Source organism: Xenopus laevis, chromosome 4S (assembly GCF_017654675.1).
Source record: "Xenopus laevis strain J_2021 chromosome 4S, Xenopus_laevis_v10.1, whole genome shotgun sequence".
NCBI classification, from domain to species: domain Eukaryota; kingdom Metazoa; phylum Chordata; class Amphibia; order Anura; family Pipidae; genus Xenopus; species Xenopus laevis.
Genome location: NC_054378.1, coordinates 11,085,626 through 11,110,183, shown reverse-complemented (window position 1 = coordinate 11,110,183; position 24,558 = coordinate 11,085,626). Strand labels below are relative to the sequence as shown.

Below are 24,558 nucleotides of genomic sequence, written 5' to 3'. Positions count from 1 at the left end.
CCTTTCTGTAATTTGGATCTTCGTGCCCTAAGTCTACTAAAATAAGACACTGCGTATCTTGACAGCGCTATATAAATAAAAGATGATGATGATGACATGAATTAAACCCAGTTGGATTAATTATATCTTATATCTTTATTTCTGTTTTTTAATTACAGAGAAAAAGGAAATCATTTTAAACAATTTGAATTATTTCAAAGAAATGGAGTCTATGGGGCAAATTCACTAAGATGCGAAGTTGCGCCAGGCGCAACTTCGCCGCACTTCGCCGCACTTCGCCAGGCGTAGTTTCGCCAGCGGTTCGCAAATTCACTAAAATCCGAAGTTGCGCACAGGGGTTGCGTAAGGTTGCGGAGTTGCGCTAGCGTTGTTTCGCTATATAAAGCGAAGTTGCGCTAGCGAAGGCTAATTTGCATACGGCGCGAAATTCAAATTTCAATGGAGGAACACGTATCTGCACTACAAATGCCTAGAAAACCTTCAAATCTGGAAATAAAAATTTTATTTTGCCCTACACATGTGCCCACTGTCTAGGTAAGTTGCCATGAGTCAGGAAATGTAGGGGGGAGGAAGGGGAGCCCCAAAAATTTTTTGATCTTTTTCAGCCTATCAGCCATCATGTAGAAAACACGCCAGCGTTTTTTGGGACTTAGAAAAAATTTTGACTTTTTTTTAAACAATCCCTATCTACTCTATTGCGCTACGCCAGGTCTGAGGTGGCGAAGGAAGTCTAGCGTAAAAGGTAGCGTTCACTACACTGGGCAAGTTAGTGAATTTGCGTAGTTTCGTCGCTAGCGAAGATTCGCCTGGCGTAAGGTTGCGAAGTAACACTAGCGAAACTACGCCAGCGTTCGTTAGTGAATTTGCGCAGTAGCGAAAATGCCAAACGCTAGCGAATTAACGCTAGCGTTCGGCGCTTTGCGCCTTAGTGAATTTGCCCCATATATGATGGATGGTTTTCTGTAATTCACAGCTTTCTGGATAATGGGTTTCTGGATAACAGATTCAAACAATGTCCTTAAGTCTCTATTGCTACTGTTCTGTCTCTTCTCCTGAGCCACACGGAAGTGCACCTATTGATGCTGGTCATATGCCCTGGAGCTGCCACCAACGTGAACATGGAGGTAATTTAAGGGTTGATAAAGGGCCAACGCCCGAAACATGTTGTGGAGCATTTTTCCCCAATAAAAGCACTTTGCAGTCATAGCTACTGCCTTGGATTTGTCCTGCTTTCTATTATAATACTGACTGTATGAATTTGGGTGTGGACACAGGACACCTTGCAGGAGAATCCACCTACACATACTAAAGCTGAGCTACAGCCTATTTTTAAGTAATTTAAGGGTTTCCATAGCAGGTTGTGTAAATAGGCATGGCAGAATTTGTGCTACCGCTACTGATTCCTAATCTTAACCTAAAACCTAAGCCTAGGAATTCCCCCCTCTCTTGAACCCAACTTCTTCAGTGACCACGTTGTATCCCTGATCTGTGCCCCCAGGTGATGTCTTTCCATTTCAGCAAAGTGATGTCCTCTTCTACCCATACAGGTTCAAGGAGTAACCAGATGTCAACAACCAACAATGCATCGATGGTCTATTATGACACAACATTTTAACATTCCTTACTTAGCTGGTGTAGTGTAAATTATCAAATGTGAACTCCTTGCTAAGTTTCTATAACAAGAATAAAAGAGCCTGTAAAGGTATGACAATATTAATGCTAAATCAGTTGAGGTGCAAGGTTACTTACCTACTGAATGATCTATCCTGAGTAATGCTATAGTCTGTGCTAGGATATGGTAGTTACTGTTTGGTGCATTGGTTCTGAAACTGTGGCTGGCCCAGTTAGGGGACCCTATGCAGTGAAAAGGTGGACCTTAACTAAAGGTCCATCACAATGATAATGTGAAGAGTCATCTATAGGAATTTAGGTGATTTTAGATTATGCAAGAAGAGTCTAGCTGGGGATTATCACTGAGACAAAGTATAAGGAGGGTTTAGCACAAATGAACTATAGAAGATAGGAAAATAATAAGGACCCCCCTGCGCACCAACCTCTTAAGATGGCCATACACTGAGAGATCCGCTTGTTTGGCGATGATTACAAAGCGTGTTAATGAAATGATTTTTGGGGGTCTTTGGTGTGACATTTTGGACTGATTAAAAGTCTATCTAAAAGTACCTAATATGTCACTTTCCTTAAAAGGAACTGTCTAACTTTTCAGCTATCAGTCATTGCTTTCTTCTCCCAACTCTTTGTCACTTTCAATATTTTGCCTTTCACACTTTAATTTACTAACGCTGCCTCTGTTTTTCTTCTGCTCACATTTCATATTTCTTTCTCTACTTCCCTTCAGTCTTCATCTCCTTCCAAATCTGGGCCTGATATGATGAAAAATTCATACCTCCTAAGTCTGTTCAACATTGTCCCCTAAAGCCAGATGCAATTCAATGAGAAAAAACTTCTCACTGTTCATCACATAAAAACTCAATTGAAATCTATGGGGAAAAAATTGGAACTGAGTTTGGAGAAAAGTGTTTTTCTCCTCAAATTCAACATTGCCCAAGTTTTCACATGTAAACTATAAAATTATGTTTTCTCATTAAAAGAACAGTAACACCAAAAAATTAAAACATTTAAAAGGAATGACAATATATTGTAGTGTTGCCCTGCACTGGTAAAACTGATAAGTTTGCTTCAGAAACACTACTATAGTTTATATAAACAAGCTGCTGTGTAGCCATGGGGGCAGCCATTAAAGCACAGGATACACAGTAGATAACAGATAAGTACTACTATAGTTTATATAAACAAGCTGCTGTGTAGCCATGGGGGCAGCCATTCAAGCACAGGATACACAGTAGATAACAGATAAGTACTACTATAGTTTATATAAACAAGCTGCTGTGTAGCCATGGGGGCAGCCATTCAAGCACAGGATACACAGTAGATAACAGATAAGTACTACTATAGTTTATATAAACAAGCTGCTGTGTAGCCATGGGGGCAGCCATTCAAGCACAGGATACACAGTAGATAACAGATAAGTACTACTATAGTTTATATAAACAAGCTGCTGTGTAGCCATGGGGCAGCCATTCAAGCACAGGATACACAGTAGATAACAGATAAGTACTACTATAGTTTATATAAACAAGCTGCTGTGTAGCCATGGGGGCAGCCATTCAAGCACAGAATACACAGTAGATAACAGATAAGTACTACTATAGTTTATATAAACAAGCTGCTGTGTAGCTATGGGGCAGCCATTCAAGCACAGGATACACAGTAGATAGCAGATAGGTTCTGAAAAATCCCATTGTATACTACATTTCATTTTTTGCCATTACTGTTCCTTTAATTTGATTCCTCATTGCACCTTCACCTTGCCCTCTTTCATGCCATTCTCCTTTCAGCCTCCTCTACCAACCCTCTTGTTACCCCATTGACCCAGTTTACCCCTTCCCCCCTTTTATCTTCTCTTTTCTTTTCCCTTGTTTAAGTCTCTGCCCATGTCCTTGTGCCCCCCCATTCTTCTCTTCTCGTGAGCCTCCCTTTTCTTCCTCCTTCTTCTCTGTCCTTGTACAATTCTTCCCTTCTCTTGAGCTTCTCTTTTCTTCCTCCTTCTTCTCTGTTCTTGTACCTTCTCTTCTCTTGAGCCTCCCTTTTCTTCTTCCCTTCTTTTCTGTCCTTGTACCTTCTTCTCCATCTTTTCTCATGGAAGTCACCCCAAAGTCTCCCATAGTCATTCGGATTCTTTTTTTTTACTTCTATAGATATAAGTAACTAGTGGCTAGGTATAAATAGATTATTTTACAATATATGCTGATCCTTTGATATCTATAATTCAACCAAGAAATGGGATCTTGAACATATATTTATGGTGTTTCTGCGGAAGAAAAACTTTAGGGACAGCTTTCGTTTTTACAATATTTTTCTTTATGAATTAATGGAGTTGGTATGTTTTTCTTTCAACAATATATTTCTTTCCAAAATTTGAATTTATAGAGTGAGTATGTTTTTCAACTTGCATGGAAAAAAGCGATAGAGACGTACAAGACGATAATACAACAACGTTCTTTTGATGTTGTCATTTGTCACTTTGATTTATGTTTTTAAAAGACCTGCAATCATGAATATTCTGATTATTTTCTTTTCCTTCTGCCTTTGCTGTGAATATCTGACAATATCAGTGAAGTCAAATTAAACATCTGCTTGTGAAAGAAGCCAGGGTAGCGGTGACAGCTGCTGAGAACTAGGAAATGCCGTACGACTGTCAGACCTAGAAATTAACAGCGACTTTCATTTGATAAATGAAACAAGGAAATGATGGTGTATTTTCTTGTTTGATTGTGAATGTATATGAACACAAACCATTAATTCCACTTACCAACAGAATTTAAATGGAAGAACTCTCAGCAGAAGACACAAATGATTAGAAAAACAAACATATTTATTTGTGTTATTGGGGTTTAGCCATTACAAAGCCTGTTTCTATCCAAGCAGAGCTGAATAAGCAGCTGACACAACTTTCTGTCTGAGATAGACTGCAAATGTTCTACCCTGGGTCCCCCTGGAACTATAGCAGGGTGACTGTTACCCCAATGTTTCTATATATCTGTAACCTTGTTATGAGCTAAGGGGGGCCAGCCTGGAGGCCAGTTAGGGGGAGATTTGGGGTGAGTACTTATTTGTATCCTGGGTACCCCTGGAACCATAGCAGGGTGACTGTTACCCCAATGTTTCTATATATCTGTAACCTTTTTATGAGCTAAGGGGGCCCAGTCTGAAGACCAGTTAGGGGGAGATTTGGGGTGAGTGATTATTTGTGCCCTGGGTACCCCTGGAACTATAGCAGGTTGACTGTTACCCCAATGTTTCTATATATCTGTAGCCTTGTTATGAGCTAAGGGGGGCCAGCCTGGAGGCCAGTTAGGGGGAGATTTGGGGTGAGTACTTATTTGTATCCTGGGTACCTCTGGAACCATAACAGGGTGACTGTTACCTCAACGTTTCTATACATCTGTAACCTTGTTATAACCTAAGGTGGTCCAGCCTCAAGGTCAGTTAGGGGGAGATTTGGGGTGAGAGCTTATATGTGCCCTGGGTACCCATGGAAATATAGCAGGGTGACTGTTACCCCAATGTTTCTATATATCTGTAACCTTGTTATGAGCTCAGGGGACCCAGCCTGAAGGCCAGTTAGGGGGAGATTTGGGGTGAGTGCTTATTTGTACCTTGGGTAACTCGGAACCATAGCAGGGTGACTGTTACCCAAATCTTTCTATATATCTGTAACATTGTTATGAGCTAAGGGGGTCCAGCCTCAAGGTCAGTTAGGGGGATATTTGGGGTGAGTGCTCATTTGTGCCCTCGGTAGTGGGTACCCCTGGCACACTTTTACTTCTAGGCTATTAAATAAAGTCAGTTTCCGTAAAATCGAAATGTTTTACAACTGCAGCTTAGTTATGAATTTGCCTTACTAATATTCTTTATTTCTTTATAATCTTTCTATTAATGCACTGACTCCTCATAACCTGTATTTTGTATTGGACAGCCCTGACAACTCTGTTCAGCAGTTTGTTGGGTGAGAGATGAAAGTAAATCCAAGAAGGAATCTTTGCCCTGTGCTCATTGGTGCCTGAAAAAAAAGTTCCTGTTGCTAAAGATGAATTTTATATATTTAGGAAAGAAATGAATGAGAACATTGAGTCTGCATGAGCTTTGCCAGAAAGAATCTGGACCAGCCACAAGAATTCCGAAATTATGTATCCTGGACAGATAAGTCCATTTCAGCTTATGAATCAAAATAACAAATATTTAGTCTTCAAACTAAATGCTTCAATGCTGTCCAACACCAAAACCCCAATTACAGGAACATTTGGCTGGATAAATGGCCATAGGTTTCTCAAGTAGAGAATAATCTATTTTTATTCTAATGAGGTATATCACCTTTAGTGGTGATATATGTTATGTAGTGAATTTGGGTTGAAAAAGGCAAATGTTTGCAGTTTTAGCTCACCACTATTCATTGTTGCTGGGAATCTGACCAATCCATAAGGATATTGGAAGCCACCTTGAAATGACTTGATCCACCATATAAAGACTTTTACCATGGAACTCATTATTACCAATAGGTGTACATTATCCGGTGTAGTGCTGATGATGCTAAGGCAACATTGAGACGTATTTGTAAATTCCTTACTTGAGTATCACACAGCCTGTTCCTATTTGAGGTGCTGTCCAGAAGACCTGGATCCGTGTTCTTCTCCTAGGCGTGCTCTCTGTGACAGCCACTGGGCAGTTAGTCATAAACTGAGTATCTTCTTCATCAATAATCTGCAAAAGAAAATGATTGTTAATTATATCCTAGAACAGTGATCCCCAACCAGTGGCTCTTGAGTGAAAGTTTTATTCTCTCCTTGCAATGGAAGTTTAGTGACCACACTTAAAGGAGGAGTAAAGTCTAAAATAGAATAAGGCTAGAAATGCTGTATTTTGTATACTAAACATAAACATGAACTTACTGCACCACAAGCCTAATCAAACAAATGATTTAACTTTGTTAAACATCTTTGCAAGACCAAGACTGTGCACATGCTCAGTGTGGTCTGGGCTACTTAGGGATCATCATAAATGATCAAAACAGCACAAGTCAAAAAAAAAAGACTGATTAATAATCAGAATATGCAGACTGCACTGGGTCCTGTGTTGTCATGTAATCTAATGGGGATTTTATAGTTTTTGTATTGTTTAATACAAACTTTCTCCAACTCTGCAGAACCAGTGGCTGCAGCAAAATAATCCTCCAAATAAAATCCCAGTTTATCTGTTTAAATCTGGCTCCATGATCTTTGTCCCTGCAGCTGGAGTTGGAAACAGTAAAGGGGATGTAAAGGCAAAAATAAAATCCAATACGAATCTCTACACAGTCGCTGACTGCTCTACAGGGAAACAAACAAAGCTGCTTGAGTTCTGCATGGCTGGGAAATAAGGCGGGGGCTCCCCCTGCTGTTCATAAGTATGATTGTTTCCCTGCAGAGCAGTTAGGGACCGTCTGACAATTCCTATCCACAGCAGTAAATGAAGGGAGAATTTCACTGCATACAGTCAGGTTTATTATAAAAACAGTACACATTTTTTAATTAAAGTATATTGGAGATAGGTTTCTTTTTCATTAAAGAGTGTAAAAATAGGATTTTATTTTTTTGCCTTTACATGCTCTTTAAAGACATTAATCACATCAGACTTCACCAAACGACAATGGGAAATACTATCACATTGGTTTTGAACTATATATTTTGCAGGTGTTTCCTGGAAACACTGAGCCTTCTGGATAACAGGTCCCATACCTGTACTACATGAAATCCCAGATCTGATAATTTAGGGGCCATGGGGCACATCCCTGTATGAAACTCCTCTTGCTGTTTTTTCCTGTGAGGCTCTTTTCTAACACTATCAAAGTTACAGAAATCTGGGAACGCTGCAGAGTTAAGAAATAAAGCAAAGAACGGTTGCACCATATGTTGTACAGGATATTTTTAGAATTCAATTTTAAAAAAAAATGAAATCGAGTCTATTGGCTCTATTAATGAGTGTCGGAATTTGAGCAATTTATTTTTTTGCTTTTTACATTATATAAATCCACCAGTGATTCATTATGTCCATATTCACGACAGTATGTGCCTTGGCTTTTCCATCTGCCGGGCGATATTCATAGATATAGTGTACGTATAGGGACTGAGTGACATAGACTTGTATAAGGACACTGTGTTGATGCCTCTGCTTTTATCATTTCAGTTGAGAATAGAGATGGTTTTGAATGATTTGATGGCTATAACTGAAGGGTTGGAACATAACTCCTGACCCAGAGAAATATGGGGCTTACGTAGGAGCACGTGCGTGGCTAGTAACCCACAGTAACCAATCAGAAGTTTGCTTTTAAATTCTGAGTATATCCCAATACAGCTCGTGGACAATCTGTTATTGTTTTATTGCCCATAATTAGGGATTTAACCATACATTTTACCCATGAATTGGAGCATACAGAATAATCAGTTTTCTGATAGGGATTCTTATACCTTAAATTCATAGATTTTATAGATTTTAGATAGGAGCAGCAGACTGCACTGCATGTGGTGTAGCCAATTATATCCTTCTAAATTATTAGGTGAATAATTAGCCATGCAACCCCCTCTCTGGCAATGGTAGATGCAGCCTGCAACTAGGGTTGTCCCCTTTGCCAGTGACAGAAACTGAAGAAAGGGTCGGCATGTGACTGATGCCAGAACAATGGGTTTCGGTGCTTGAGGTGGAGAGCTGATGTTATGGATGGGCATTGCGGTCCAAGTAGGAGTTAATGGTTTAGGGTACCTCAAGGCACCTGCCTATCCTCTGTTACGAGACATGCACATACATACAGTTTGGGGAGAGTGTTGCACATTGTGGCCTGCCGGGTTGCCTAGGGTGCACAGTTGGCTTGGCCTGGCCTGGGATACCCAAAAGGCAATGAAAAGCAATATTGAGCCTTTAGAGTAAATCTGGCTCAAAAGTGTATGCAGTGTTGGACTGGTGGGGTGTGGGCCCACCAGCACTGCCACAACAGAGGCCTCTGTCACCCCTTATATCCAACATACATACCGTCTTTGTGCAATGATTTGCATTGCGGGCGGTCTAGGGGAGGCCTCTGCCAGCCATGCGGGGCAGATATGGGCCAGCGGGGCCCATGGGTTTATTCCCGGTGTCCCGCCGCCCAGTCTGACCCTGGGTGTAAGGGGCAACTGCACTTGATCCTGATATCCATTAAAATGCAAGTGCAACAGCACCCAATTGCACTTGCGTTTGCAACAACCTCCAGATTTCTGCTATTTAGGTCTTTAAAATCTCTTAGAAGCTCACAATATAAATTGTTAGAATAAGCCATAAAAACAACCAGTAATCTCCTATTTGCACATCTATTGACCTTTCATAATCAGATTTATACATAAAAACAAACATACATTTCTTCTGCAATAAATATTAGCATTTCAACAACCTTCCAACAACAAATGAATACAATAAAAGTGGAAAGCAATTAAAAGGAATTTAGTGAGTGAACTTCCTCCCGTTCCTTGTTACACTGATGAGTTTGCCCGCACAACCTTTATAGTTTTTTTCCCCTGAATCTGAAACTAACACTTTTATGAGATCCTCATTCCATAAATATATAAAACCCATTCCCGAAATGTCATAATTCTAGAACATATGGAATGCAACAGATGAGAGAAACAGCTTGAGATAGGAAAAAAAAAAACCTAAACCCGATTCTTTTTCCCAGACAGTTGTTTATATTCACAAACAAAAATTTCTATTAGGCCTGCAATTTCCTCGCTCGTGGCAGACGCATGAGAAATGTAATATATCGGATGTCGGCAAAGCAATCGAACCCGGTAATGAACATAGTTACATAGTCATTTGTCTGAGCTATTAGATCACATTTCTGTCTTATGGGGTGACTTGAATCCAATTAGATACCATGTTCTTGGGGATAATCAAGCCAAGGGAAAAGATATGAGCTTTCGGGATTCACCGTGGCCCAGTTATGCCAAGAGTTTATAAGTGATTTATTTGGAAAAAAATGTATGTAAGCTCTCTGCAGAATTATTTAATAGATACAAGAAAAAAAGTTGCACAAAGGAACCAGATTGGTGGAAAGGAAACAGCTGAATACATTTTATGCTGAAAGATGGCATTTTGATTTTAGATTAACAGATAGTAATTGGGTGAGACATTCTAATATCTTAACGGTCATTTACTTACATAAGTGCAAAGTGCAATTTCAGAATCAATTTGACATGTTTTTTTTTAACCAGAATGCAACATAATCACAGCCACCGGGGGGGTTGTGGTAATTCCGGGGCTTCCATGCATCAACAGGTGCAAGTATGCATGATTCAATACAGGAGGCCACCTTTTGCAAGATGAACTTACTAGCCAGGGAGTGCTGGTTAGGCAGAGCAGTGATATAGGGGGCAAGGCACTGATATAGGGGGTGGGGTAATGATGTAAAAGCAATTGGCCAGTGATAGAGGTGGAAGGATTGCGCCGTAAAGGGATATGCTGCAAACCTGATTCAGGAGCATTCAGATTAAGAAGAAGTGGTAAGATCAGGGCTGAAGTAGGTGGGCCAAGGGCATACTGTCAAGAACATTGGTCTTGGCTGATGTTTTATTAACTTGGTCACTGATAATATGAGCCAGATGGCAACCATAGCAAGACGTGGTGAATAATGCCAGTACGCATGCGCCCATTTTTGCAAACCCACAACTGTGGTTGCAGTGGTCAATGACCCAGATAGTGTTCCAAATGCAGGGATGCTTGAGAAGCTTATCACAGGTAGGTCTTCTGCAAAGGCAAAAAATAGAACCCCCCCAGGAGATGTTACATTACATTACATATGTTACATATATGCTCTATGTGAGGGCAAGTAGGTGAGAACAAGTAAGGTGTAGATAAGTTCTAGTCCAGAATAATTTAGATCTATTCATTTTTTATACATTTTTGATGCTCACATAGTGGGCTCGTCCAAAGCAACCAGGCTTATAGAAGAAGTCAAGTGAGGAATGTCTCTGCCCTAAGAGCTAGATTACTCAAACTAATTCTAATTAACCTTCTAGGCAGATACTGCATCCGTTATTGTGGTGATGGAGCATGAAGACCATAATCATCATAACATGGTATTACAAGTGATATAGAGCCTTTCCAGTAGAGAAAAGGCAATTTATCCATCACAAAGAGCTTTACAGTAATACATGTGCTATAGAAATGTTTTTTCCATGGCAATGGCAAAAATTGTTCAGATACAAATGGCTTTGTCCAAGGCCATTGATCAAGGGGCAAGTATGTTTGCTGATTCAGGATAATGTCTGTGTAATACAGCTACAATATTACTTTATATTGGCTACAGAATGACTTGTGGTGCTTACAAAATCATCTACTGCTGACATTGTCAAACATCAAAAAGCCAAATGCAAGGCTTATATGGACAGAAAACGTGGTGCACAGTGTCGGACTGGCCCGGCGGGAAACCGGGAAAAAACCCGGTGGGCCCCGACCCTCATGGGCCCCTCTTCTGATATAGGAATGATAAAAAAAAGTTTTCTTTCGGCGCCGTCTGCGCATGCGCGCTGTGTGCGCATTCATGCGTGTGGCCCGATTGGCACCTCACAGTAGGGGGGCCAGAGGGGGCCCTGGGCCCACCGGGACCTCTGTCCAGGGCCCCCTCTGGCCCCCCTACTGTGAGGTGCCGATCCTGGTGGTGCAAGAGAAGTGCACTTTCAGCCTGGATTTTTAGTCAGAATTATGAAACCAGGAATACTGAAACAAGGACAATCTAAATTTACTACACCACTTAAAGCGAGACACCAGCGAGGACCATACACATATGAACTGTCTGATGGACGCATATAGAATGCAAGTCGTCTTGCTCCTGTTAGGAATGACTTTGGAGAAGCTCCATTTGATGATGGACATTTTCCTACTCCTGGTGCCAATTGCAATAAACCTGAAGAAAGTAAACCTATAAGGTATACTGAGAGAATCAGAAAACTACCTGCATGGACCCAGGACTATGTTATGAGAATAATGCATAATATTGCTTTAAGATGCATACTGTTTAATTGTTGCTGTTTATTACATTTGCCCAAATGCTTTCCTACTATAGTGGGAATATGTGGTGTTTATAAAAAGGGCCTGTAGATGTCACTGTGCACAAGAGTTATGCTGTGTACATAGTGCTTTTTAGACTGTTTTAAAGTATTAGAGTTGAGTACGAGCTGCATGAACCTGCTAATAAAGCACTGTTATACTCTACTCATCCTCGACTACCAAAATATAACATGACTGGTCCAAGGAGATCGGAATATTCCATCAGCTTCAGTCAATTTGGGAGCTAGGGCTTCATAAAAGCAGTTGAATGTTTTACTCCCCCTACTGATCCACACAATAAAATATCTCCATAATAAAATGATTGGTTTCAAATATCCCTGGTCTCATTAACTGGAGAGCAGTCACAATAAAACACATTAATGCATTTAAGCAGTATATTACATAGGCCCATCTCAGGTACCATCACAGATACGGAAGCATGAGGTGCCTCTACAGCAGTTGGGCTTGCAGTAATGTCTTGGAGGGGGTTAAGCCTAAAGATCAATCAGGGTGAATGACAATTTAATCTCCTACATGCACCTGAAAAAGAGTTTTGGAGGTTATTAAGGTGAGAGTTGGGATGAAAACGTATTTGCTGCCTTACATAATATTGGAATTATGGCTGAATTTCTGATGAACCAATTCTTTCCATTATTAGTAAACTTGTTATAAGAGTGCGAACTGAAACTGTCTGATAACCGATGCTCTAGTGATTATTGTGTCATTTCACCCTCCATCCATCACCTGAATGAACTGAGCAGTCACATTATGATCCATTGCAATTAAAGCATTTTTAGAGTGCAGGTTAGTGATATATCATGCTCATGTTTTTTTTTTAGTGTTTAAAGGGATTCTGTCATGATTTTTATGGTGTTGTTTTTATTTCTAAATTACACTTTGTAAGGAAAGGTTTCTCTGGTGGTCTAGTGGCGAACGCTTACCCTGGTGGTCCAGTGGCTTTCCCCTGGGCATGCGGGGGAGCCAGCCATGCTTCCGGCGATGACGCCCGCTGCATGAGTCCTTCTCCTTTGGGGTTCTGTGTTCCTATGGCGCGCGCACCGGCGTGCTTCGCCTGGCGCAAAATTCAAATGGTATAAATGGGGAATTCAGATATCAGTACACTGCCCGTTGTTAGGTTCTATTTAGAAAAGATCCTGGGTGTTTATTCTTAGTGAATTCTATCTGATTTACTGTGTTTGACCTTGCCTGCCTTCTTGACTATTCTTATCCTCTCCAATCCTGACCCTTGCCTGCCTGTTAACTCCGAACTCTCCAATCCTGACCATTTTCCTGTCCACTGACTATTCTACGCTCTCTAACCCTGAATCTGGCTTGTCTGACGATTCTCTGCTTGTGCTGGCCCGGCCTGCCTGTTCCTGGTGGTGTTTTTCCTTCCAGTATCCCGGTGAGATGATCATGCCCCTTTGCTCGTCCAGAACCGTTAACTTAGCTCCTCTCTCAAATAACACCTGGCGGCATCCGATTAGCCGAGGGTGTCGGTTAAAGGCAGAAGTGAGAGCCGAGACCAGGGAGCTTTGCTTGGGTTCTGGATATAGGGTGCCGAACGTGACACGCTGTTTACACTACAAATAATTCATTCTCCCATATAAAATTTAATTCCTAACCTAACAAGTGTATTTTTTTTAGTTGTTATATTGTTGTGAAGGCGCCATCTCAGGTCATTTTGCCTGGTCATGTGCTTTCAAAAAGAGCCAGCACTTTAGGATGGAACTGCTTTCTGACAGGCTGTTGTTTCTCCTACTCAATGTAACTGAAGACGTCACAGTGGGATGTGGATTTTTACTATTGAGTGCTGTTCTTATATCTCCCAGGGAGCTGTTATCTGGTTACCTTCCCATTGTTCTGCTGATGGGCTGCTGGGATGCGGGGAAGATGTGATATCACTCCAACCTGTAGTGTAGCAGATGGAAGTTTATCAGAGCACAAGTCACATGACTGGGGGCCCCTGGGAAATTGACATGTCTAGCTCCATGTCAGATTTCAAAATTAAATATAAAAAAATCCATTTGCTCTTTTGAAAAATGGATTTCAGTGCAGAATTCTGCTGGAGCGGCACTATCAACTGATGTGTTTTGAAAAAAAAAACATGTTTTCCCATGATAGTATGCCTTTAAGTACAACCCTGAGTGCTGATACTATCTTTAGATGCATTTTCATCACCACGCTCTTTGCCCAAATGTAGGATAATAACAAACGACGTAGCAAATAAGAACCTCATAAATATGTAGAACAGAATTACAATCAAACAGGCCATTAGGAAGAGTGATTCTCCAACACCAGGCCGGCAAGCAGGGAATCATTAAAAAACATAAAGGCTCCTTTTTTAAAAAGAAAAAAAAAATGTTCATTATGGTTTGCATTTCTTTCTGGCTTGTGTTCATATCCCAAGGAGGAGTCATTCTGATGCGCATTAAAAACACAGCGAGTGGCGGGAGGGCAGAGCTGAAAAGGATTCGTTTGCCTCGAGGATTTATAAATCTTTAGTTATGGCTCTGAGAGGTGAAACTCTATAGCAGCGCATTGCACTCAACATCCCTTCCAAAATGTGACATTCTTCCCTGATTTATGACACCACTAACATTTTATTAAGTTGCCGGCTGAGAATATCGATCATAAACTTTCCACTCTAGACGTTATCACAATCTGGCTTTTCCTCATTTTAAAGCGATTCGATTTTTAATTACCGTTTTTTTTTCAAAAGTACGGTATGGCTGGTTCTCTTTCTTGCATTGACATATTGTGATTTAGGGCTATAAAGGCATAGACTAGTACAGGTATGGGATCCGTTATCTGGAAACCCGTTATCCAGAAAGCTCCAAAATATGGAAAGGTTGCCTTCGATAGACCACATTTTATCCAAATAATCCAATTTTTCAAAAACGATTTCCTTCTTCTCTGCTAAAATAAAACAATATCTTGTACTTGATCCCAACTAAGATATAATTAATCCCTATTGGAAGCAAAACCAGCCTATTGGGTTTATTTAATGTTTGCATGATTTTCTAGTAGAGGTAAGGTATGAAGATCCAAATTACGGAAATATACATTATCTGGAAAACCTCGGGTCCCGTGCATTCTAGATAACAGGTCCTATACCTGTAGTAAAAACTGCTTTCAAGTTAAAGAGGCATTAAAACTCACCCACTGCTTTGGGCTTATAAAATATTAAGAGGGCACAAATAATCATATTCCTGTTGCAGGACCGCTCTCCCTTTGTATTGACCTGAGTGGGTTCCATGAGTACCTATCTATGTTCTTGCTGAAGGTCTTGAGTTTGAGCTCCTGGACCCCGTGGATGATACGGAAGCTCTATACAAATTCAACTCCTGTGCTGCATGTTTTTTCATTATCATTGATTTATGTTTCGGTTATGATTCAATTACTAACCATCATCGTGAAAAGATGGATTGCCATTATTAGGATTTATTAGTGCAATGATTGACCCATAACAAATTGGGTTGGTTTGTTATGGACCAATCAAACACTTCCTGGAAAACGCTTCCAGCTAAATATAATCAAGGAAAGTTGATATGGTATCAGTATTAAACAGATATTCTTTTGGGGGTCTGAGGTATCAAATCTCTGAAAAGCCACGATAAATATCGATATTGATCATACGGTTGCGGTTGGTCTAACAAGTTGATTAAATTGACAGGCTACTTTCATCAATTCAGAAAAATGCAATCAGAGAGGGGAATGGTTAGGTTTCCTTTAGGGTTTCCCATTTCATCTTTGATAAACCTGTCCCTTATAGTTTAATAAAGTAAATGTAAATCCTTTTTATTCACCATGAGTATATTCCTTTGAGGCAGTAATCCCTGTGGCTTAGAAGGCCTTTAGTTAGCTTTCTACAGTGCAGCCTTCTTTTTCATGCAGATTCACACTCGAGATAATGAGATATTCCTTTGTGAGTTAAGCCGTTCTTCCCCTGAGAAATCTTCTCCATCAATAACAAGAGAGAACAATATCTACAGTATCTCCTTGTGTCTCCTTGTACATAGACCTTTGTACTCTATAGATATATCTATATTGGGTTACGGTTATACGGAAATTAATCCCTTAGGATTTCATTGTGAGTTATGGCAATGGCAGATTGTGAGAATATTCAGTTCTCATCGTGGCTCAGTTAATCGAATATTATCCCAAACTTGGGAGGCCTCTGCACAACGGAGAGAATAACTACTCCAGATGTTGGGGAAACACGAAAAAAAAATCTGGATATGGAAGTTTCCTTGGAAATGTACTAGATCCTAAGCAGCTGGGAAGTCATTTGCATCCAAGTCTGTAGGGTGAAACTTGACTCTTAAACACTAACCATTGATTTAATGTTCACATCGGTGGCTTCTTGTATTGCTGCTCCCTTGTTCCCATTTAATAAAAAAAAGGTCCTTTCTGTTTTAGTTGTGCCTATTAAAATGCATATGTTATGTTAAAATCTGTTATGTTAAAAATACAACTCCTGGATTAGAACCCAAGAGTCATTAGAGCTTCTTTTGCTTTTTACAATCAATTTGCCAAATGGAATGGTCCAGTTTAGTGCCTAATGTATCCTACTTGAGCTTTTATGGATTACAGTGATTTCAGAGAAATACAGAGTGATATATCATCTTAAATAAAATGTTTTTTGAGTTTTAGAGAATTCAAAGGAGGTAGTACTGATATGCCAAAGGTTTTTTTTGAGTTTTGGAGAGTTCATAAGAGGTTGTCCTGATATGCTTAAGTTTTTTTGAGTTTTGGAGAGTTCATGAGCGGTAGCCCCTGATATGCCAAAGTTTTTTTTTTTGAGTTTTTTGAGTTTTGGAGCAGTCATAAGAGATAGTCCTGATAGGCCAAAGCTATTTTTGCATTTTGGAGATGTCATAAGAGGTATTCCTGATATGCTAAAGTTTTTTGAGTTTTAGAGAGGTCATAAGAGGTAGTTCTGATACCACGTAGGATTATCCCTCTTCCAGAAGCAATGCTCATTGTAACAGATCTGTCCCTTCTGCAGGGCTATATAATAAGAATCCAGCTCTCAACTTAAACACACTAAGAACTGCTCGTTCTCTTGGAGGATGGTCAGTAAACAGGGCAGAAGCTTTGTTTTTTGAAGAGACAGCAAAAATAGCAAAACTCGTGTAGACTTGGCTATTTCCATTCGAACTGGCCAGGGTGCCATAAATTGCCAGAATAAGTCAGACATTGTTCCATGGTTGACCTTCCATCCAGTAAGACACATCGGGGAATTACATTTTCGGTCCGGATGGACAGTGAGTGGAAACTGACCCCAAAGTGCCTTTACATGTGCTGGCCACACTTGTGATTAAGCATAGGACTTTAGCTATTATGTGCAGGCCTCAGCTTTATGACCTTTCTTCTCAGGTGAGCTCTCTCTACCTTCAGAGGTGTTTCCAATACTTCTGGTAACCACAACAGGAATGTAGATCATAGAACAAATAATGCTTCAAGTCTATAGAGACTGGCTATATATGTGTGGAATAAAAAGACATTTTGCATTGCCCCAGTTTTTCATGTGAACATAACAATTCACCTTGTACATCATGTTCAGTTAGAGATGCAAACACTTATACAACTGCTGTAGAAATCGCACCCTTCCCCTCCAGAGAGCAGCTTATAAATCCCCCTCTCCCCCCTGTTCCACACGCACAGCTTCTTAATGACACAAAAGTTATCCAGAAAAGGCGGCGAGAAGCTTCTGAATCAGTTTCAATAAATATGAGGAATTCGAAGAAACCCATAACAAGATCTTTTTTCAGTACTACATACAAAATAGCACATAGCTACTGCAACCATTCTTCATAAGAATACTGTTAACGGAAACATTGCCCTCATTTTTCCCCTTACAATTCAAAAGAATAATTAGCAACAATCAATCAAGGCAGGTTAACTAGCTTCACAATGAACAGTCACTTTTTTTGTCTAGTGAAACGTTTTCCAGACTTTGACCATTTTGCTGAGAAACTTATAATCTGGGTCATTGTATCTTCACCTTTGGTGACCCCCAGTCTTCCTGTTCTTTGCTTGCATGCATTCCTTTCAGACAGAACCCATAAAAATGTTTAATGACTTACTCACTGCCAAGTGCAAAGGTCAATTTTCACTTGTAATTCCCCTCGATCGCTGTTCTATGTTTGACATTACCATTTATCAATTTCTCCATGATGCGCTTTACATTGTCATCATACATGGTGCAACGCTCTCTCAATGATTCCAACTCTTGTAGGTTTCTTCTGCTTTACCAACCTCAATTGTTTATTCTACACATGACAAATCCTACCACTCATGTGCCTCAAAGATTTGCAAGATAATGTTTGAAGAACTTACATTTTATGAAAAATGTAGCAAACACCCTTGGTGTCTATTTTTTGGTGGTGAATAACAAAGTATGTTCTCAAGGGTGGTTTTTTTGCCATGGATTTGTCCCTAGTGTGTAGGGTAGGGAACAAACATTGCATGTTCTACTAGGGTAGGTCTGATGCAGCTGAACAAGCTTTGAAAAACAGTGCCTAAACTTGGGACCCCTTGCCACCTTCAATGGCAGGCCCTAACACCCACACACACAGGCCTCTCTCCACCAACACAGAGTAGAGTGATCGTGAATAGGAATCATGAGGATACAAGAAGGGGTAGGGATGGTCATTGGTCTTTACTGGGCCCCATTTTCTGCAGCCCAAACCACTGTGGCTAGTTGGAGGGTCTGCCCATTCCTAGAAAGGGTCTTTCCACCAATTACTAACCATCACAGGACAACCCAGTGCCTCATTGCTACTTTAATTACAAAAACCCGAACCACCAGTTTGACACTAGCATAACTGTAAACAATACAAGTACTTAGGGATTTAATTGCTCTTTATTTTGTAATGCAGCAGCAATATGTGCAACATTTGTACGACTCTAAACAGTTCTCAACGCTATATCGGTTTTAGAAGTTTGAGGGTAATAACAACTGGTATTCAGAGCATTTTTTTTCTCTATATTTTTTACTAATGAACAGATGGAAGCCAAAAATATTGACCCTTTTGCTTCAAAATGCTTTCACTAACAGACTGGCAGCTGCAATGGTGTTGAAATTCTAACTTAAGGAGACACAACAAAGTGACTCAAGTTCATCAGAAGCTTATACACAAACTTTAAAGGAATACTCTCACCATAGTTTTCTCATAATTGCAATTTAGTCACATGCTTAATACATACATGCTACTTTATTTATACAGAATTTACCAAAATGTAAAAAACATATACCATCCAACAGTTGCCAAAGACTGCACCTGACATTGGATCTTGTGTGCCAAAAATGCATCCAAGTCTTGAGACTAGACTTACCTACAGTTCCACCGCCCCTTACAACCAGTATGCTGCCACAACCCAAGCACCAGACATATACTTTATGCCTAAAATACCATGGTACACCTCTTCAAAAACCCTCAAAAACTCCTCTCAGCTATTCCTTGGGGATGGAGGGCAGGCAAGATCTGCTCCAGTTATATGGCATCTGCCTTCATGTGATCTCTCCAGTCCTACTGCCAACAATCTGCCAAAGAGTACTGGATCCCCCAGGAATGAACAGGGCTCTCCTCCCTGTTTTGTCATTGTTGCATTGCTTAACCTGTGCCTGGTCTTCTCACTATGGAGAACAGGACAGGCTCCAGTAAAATGTCAATGACCTTCATATGATCTCTACTTACTCCCTTGGCTTACAGCCATCAATTTGCTAAGGAGTACTATACTTCCTACAATCCTACAGGAACACCCTAACTCCCCTAAGTATGATAGGGGTGCCTCTCCATGCTTTGTCATTGTCCTAGTGCTCAACCTGCACCCTGATCTCTCATTGTGGCCTCCAGTCTACTTAATACTATTAACATGCCTCCTGGCTATAGTGATTTACATAAAACTTTAGAAAAGCATAAGATTGGACAATCCATAGTGCAGCTAGTGCAGTGGATCTGTGACACTGAAGCTTTATTGACCTTCTGGGCTTGATTTTTATACAGATAATAGAGGGATATGGGATAATGAAGGCACAGATCATTTTCTTGGACTGTGGCTCTCCAAGGTCTTTTTACATCACTTAAAGGAGAAGGAAAGCTACAGAAGCATTTTATTGCCAATAGATTAGCTGCAATAGTGCAAGCTAGAATGCTATATTTATTCTGCAGAACGCTTTACCATACGTGAGTAAACAGCTCTAGAAACTCTCTGTTTGTTTAGAATAGGAGCTGCAATATCAATGTGGTGTGACATCACTTCCTGCCTGAGTCTCTCCCTGCTCTGGGCTCAGATTACAGTAGAGAAGGGGGGGGGGGAAGAGGAGCAAACTGAGCATGCTCTTGCCCAGGGCAATGAGGTTTAAGCTGAAGGCAGGAAGTCTGATACAGAAACACATGTGTACACAATAGAAGGAAAGAAATGCAGTGTTTCTTTTGACAGGGGACTCAGAGCAACATTACTTTGGGGGTTTACTGGTGTATTTATAGAGACCTTTCTGATAAGACTTACTTAGTTTTAACCTTTCCTTCTCCTTTAAGGCAGTGTTATCAATATTAATCAATATGAAAAAAAGCAGTCTTGAAATGGGAAAAGCTTTTTATAGCAAACCTCTGCAAAACCAAGTATTTCCAAGCAATACTTGCCTATTGCTGTAGACACCACGTCAGTTATTTCTGAGATGACAAAGAGGAACATAGACTACTTTCCTAGAATAAATACACATTTAACAGCCCCTTGGATGACAGTCTTTAATTAATAAGTTCTTCCCCTAAAGGGCTGATGTTGCATGCCATTTTTACGTGGCTTCTTTGGTCAAGTGTACAGTCCAAGCAAGTTCTGCTGTTATCTCTTTCTTCAGAAAAGCAAAGACTGGCTAAAGCAGGCAGTTATGACTCCCTCAAGGTATATGGAAATGGCCTGTATAAAACATCCTTGATATATTCCATAACAGGATCATATCTAGGTCATAGGTCTTTACAATGGTAATCTTTAGCTGGAGAGCCGTTCATCCATCCGTCAATGATTGAATTTACTCATCCAATCAATATCTAGATGGCCAAATGTTGGACAGTTTGATTGAAACTAATAAGGATGGATTTGCTTGTGTGTATCCAGCTTTTCTAAAGATGTATATTTAGGCCCATTCTAGAAAGAGACCATGCTGTAGCATTTTGTCACTAAAAAGTAATTGGCCAGAGTGTAATTAACCTCGACCTTTGTGGGCAGAAACTAGAGCATCAAGCAAGACATTCAGCTACCTGGTAACACCATAACAATTCTGGTGCTGTATTGAGTCCAATGATCAGTAAGAATGCTTTTGGTGCCAGAACTGCAACTGCCATCCTTCTTCTAGGCACATATACTGAATCTTCATCTCTGTTTTCCCATACCTTTTGCAGATTGGTTCTGGTAACCATTAACCATGGGCTACAAACATAAAAATACATCTCAAAGATATCTAGACAAGGGCCACATAGTCTACAATTTAGCTGAGCTATTTTTATTATTTTCTACAGGGCAAGCCAGATATGCTAAATATATAGTATATTCTGCCTTTTTAGGAAACAATCGAGCTTGTTTTTTACCTTGTTACCAGCTGTTCAGCCTTTTATGAAGCATGTGTGGCCCTGGCCATAAAGGAAACACATCAATCAAAAATGATTTCCAGCAGTTTAGTTATTTTCCATAGAAGCAATGCCATAATTCCTTATTTGGCTCCATGCTGGTAAGGGGATTAATTACCTTTGCTTTTATCTATTGTTTGTATGTTTCAAAACTGGAGTGATAATGCTGCTACGATTAACAATGGCAAGATTCTGCTGATGATGCACTGCTATGTGTTACCTGAAAGTTTCCAGATAAGTCCTTCAAATTTTTGGATAGTATATAGGATTATACAGTGCCATCCTTCTATTAGTTCTGAGGATATTATACATGAAATTCTCTCACTATTTTGTGCAGAGGGGGCCCTGAAATTGTTTTTTTGCAGGGGGGCCCTGGCATCCGAAGTTACGCCACTGGGATTATCAGTATAATTGCAGAAGAGAAAGAATGGGACAATGAAAGAATGATTAATTGAAGAACATGAAGGAAGATCATACAAAGAAGAGAGATCATACAGCAACGTTAGATGGTGACAGCTAAGAATCTTATGACGAACAGGTCGGCAATGGAAGAACGTGTTGGGGGTCCATTGAACAACATCAATGAACAGTTGGGTAAAGAATAAAACTGTTAAAGGACCAGAAGTTGTAACTAATGTTGTCCAAATTAGTTCTCATTATGCAAACAGGATTGTGTCTCGGTTACATTGAGTTAACAGACCACAGGGGAGCAAAGTCATCAGCCAATTAGACTATACATTGTCATTAAACAACCTTAATATCTTTTCAAAGAGATGATTATTTCAGACTTGCATTCAACTAAATGACTCAATTGGTTAAGTGTTGTAGAGTCCATGCCTGAAAACTAAGCCAACGTTTTGACTTTTTCTATATTTTCAAGTGAATTAAAACTGTCCAGCTTTTGTTTTTTCCAGCACTAGAAGAACATTTTCTAACCACTACTAAATTAAGCTTGACTCTGTTAAGACAATATGGCCATGGACATGCATTTTTATAAAAGCAAACATTCGCTCATTCATTCATTCATATTCTGGACTCATTAAATAATCTATAACCTCATTCTTCACTGACTTGAATGCAAACAATAATTACAAAAAAATAATTTAAAGCAACATCCAGCTTCTTGATGTCCCCAGTGACTGCCAGTTGAATCATTTTTAAAGTATTAATTATGTAATTTTAGTAATAGAGACCCTCTTCTAACTCATCATTCTCTTCTTCAGCCTACATTGGCCTAGCTCCATATGCACACACCCAAAACACCAGCATGCTGTCACTTGTTACAGTGCACAGAGGAAATGCATCTAATTCTTACTCTTAAGCATTCACTTGCTTCATGTATCATAAATGCCTTAAGTGGCTAGCTTGGGCACAATGGCATAACTTTGGTGCCCAGTTCTCCAACAGCAAAATCTTCGGTTACACAAAATCCTCAAAAGAATGCAAGTGACCCTCAATCAGGTTGCAGGTCAACCACTGGCTCCTTGTTCAGATGAAGTAGACCTGGATCCCCCAGCAGCTATTGGGTCTGTGACCTCTGTATGTAATATCCTGCCTTGAGTCGAACCAGTCAAACCAGTTACCTGATGTTTCCATGCTGTCTGCATTAACTCTGCCCTATGTGAGCAGACAGCTAAGGCACTGGTTCACTCCTATTGCTATCCTTGTAACTGCAAGTAGGCATGGCTTGTTTCACCTGTTGCCAATCTGGCCACAAGTGATCAGTGTAAGCCACTAGGCTGCCTATAAAACCCCTACTCTGCACTGACCCATTGCCCAATGTGGGTGTAATTATCATCTGATTTTCTTTTCCTGACCTTTGCCTGTTTTTGAACTTGCTGTGTCGCTGCTTGAGCTGACCCTTGCCTATTTGACCACTCTTCTGGATTCTGAATTTGTAACCGGGCCCCTTACCTGCTTATCCTGACTAAGGTCCTGGCTCCTGATTCGGTACCGCACTGTCTGGTTGGTATTGTCACAGCCTGTTCCACAACTTCACTCTCTGTCCCTGTTACTCCTGTATACGTGATGTTTCCCTTGCATGCCCAGAACTTTCTCCCTGGTCCTCTCACTTTTAGACCTTAAGTAGCGGAGGGCTCCTCCCGAAGTCAACTCATTGCCCAATGTAGGTCTATGTTCCATAGTTCCTGGGTGTGTTAATCCTGTCTGATCCTGATTTTGACCACTGCTTGTATTGACCTCTGACTGTTCTTGACCATTCTCTCGGATCTAGTTATTGTACTGCACTACTGTTGGTTTTGATCCTGGCCTGTGACCCCCGACTACGTTCCTGTCTTCTGATTTGGCACTGCCCTATCTGACTATTGACCCAGCCTGTTCCATGACTACTCTCGCTCTCCCTCTGTTTCCCATCCTTCCTGTTTAAGTTATGGTTCCCTTGCCTGCCCAGAACTTCCCCCTTGGTCCTCTCACTTTAAGACCTGGCGGCATCAGAGTAGCAGAGGGCTCCTCCTGAAGCAAAAGACAGTTGTTAGAGGTAGAAGAGTGAGCCGAGACCGGGACCTTGAGTTTTGATCTGGGTTTTGGGATACCATATGTTACACTGCAGTTGTGCCACTGTGTGTAAGCATATAAGGATGGAGTAAATACCATATGGCTCATTATGGATGCAACATGTGAAAACATCATTATAACACAAAGGTTTTTAAATGACAAACTTTGGGCACAGTTGTATCGCCTGCATCAGTAATTATATTTGTTCTGATGAATCAGGTACAATTATGATGGTCGCAAATCAGCTTTTGGCCACAATAACACTGGTATTGTGAAAAAACAATGCATTTTGTGCATTAAATATAAAATAAATACTTGCCAAAAAACTCACATAAAACCCCAAATGCATGGACTTGTCATGGTGTAAATATTCACTAAATACACCTTTGTTACTTATGTTAGTGGCTGAGAAGGGTAAATAAATAAGAGAAGCACTCATTTTTTTTATATCAGCCAAACAAGCAAAGATTCATCTGAACACCAACGTGAATCTGAAGCTTAATTTGCATATTCAAATGTGAGAATTTATTTTTAAAGATTACATTAAAAAATGGTGCATGAAACTGCCTAACGTCTTTTGATTAGAATTGTCTTTTTTTACATGCTTAGCATTGATCTGAATGTCTGAATGTGATTCTACAAGAGATTTCAGGGCATGGGTACAGACCTCCTGGTTTCCAGGCAACTATCACTGGACAAAAGCTTTCAGGGCCCTGGCAGTGGG

The 24,558-nt window shown here is 40.3% G+C and overlaps 1 protein-coding gene across 1 annotated transcript in view; it reads right to left on the bottom strand.

Moving 5' to 3' along the window:
• The window catches only part of spon1.S (spondin 1, extracellular matrix protein S homeolog), a 175,761-nt gene that overhangs the window by 129,977 nt on the left and 21,226 nt on the right, over positions 1-24,558 (bottom strand). Inside the window, exon 3 of the mRNA XM_018260154.2 lies at positions 6,206-6,339. Coding sequence (XP_018115643.1) covers positions 6,206-6,339 — 134 coding nt within the window. The remainder of the gene's footprint in view (positions 1-6,205; positions 6,340-24,558) is intronic.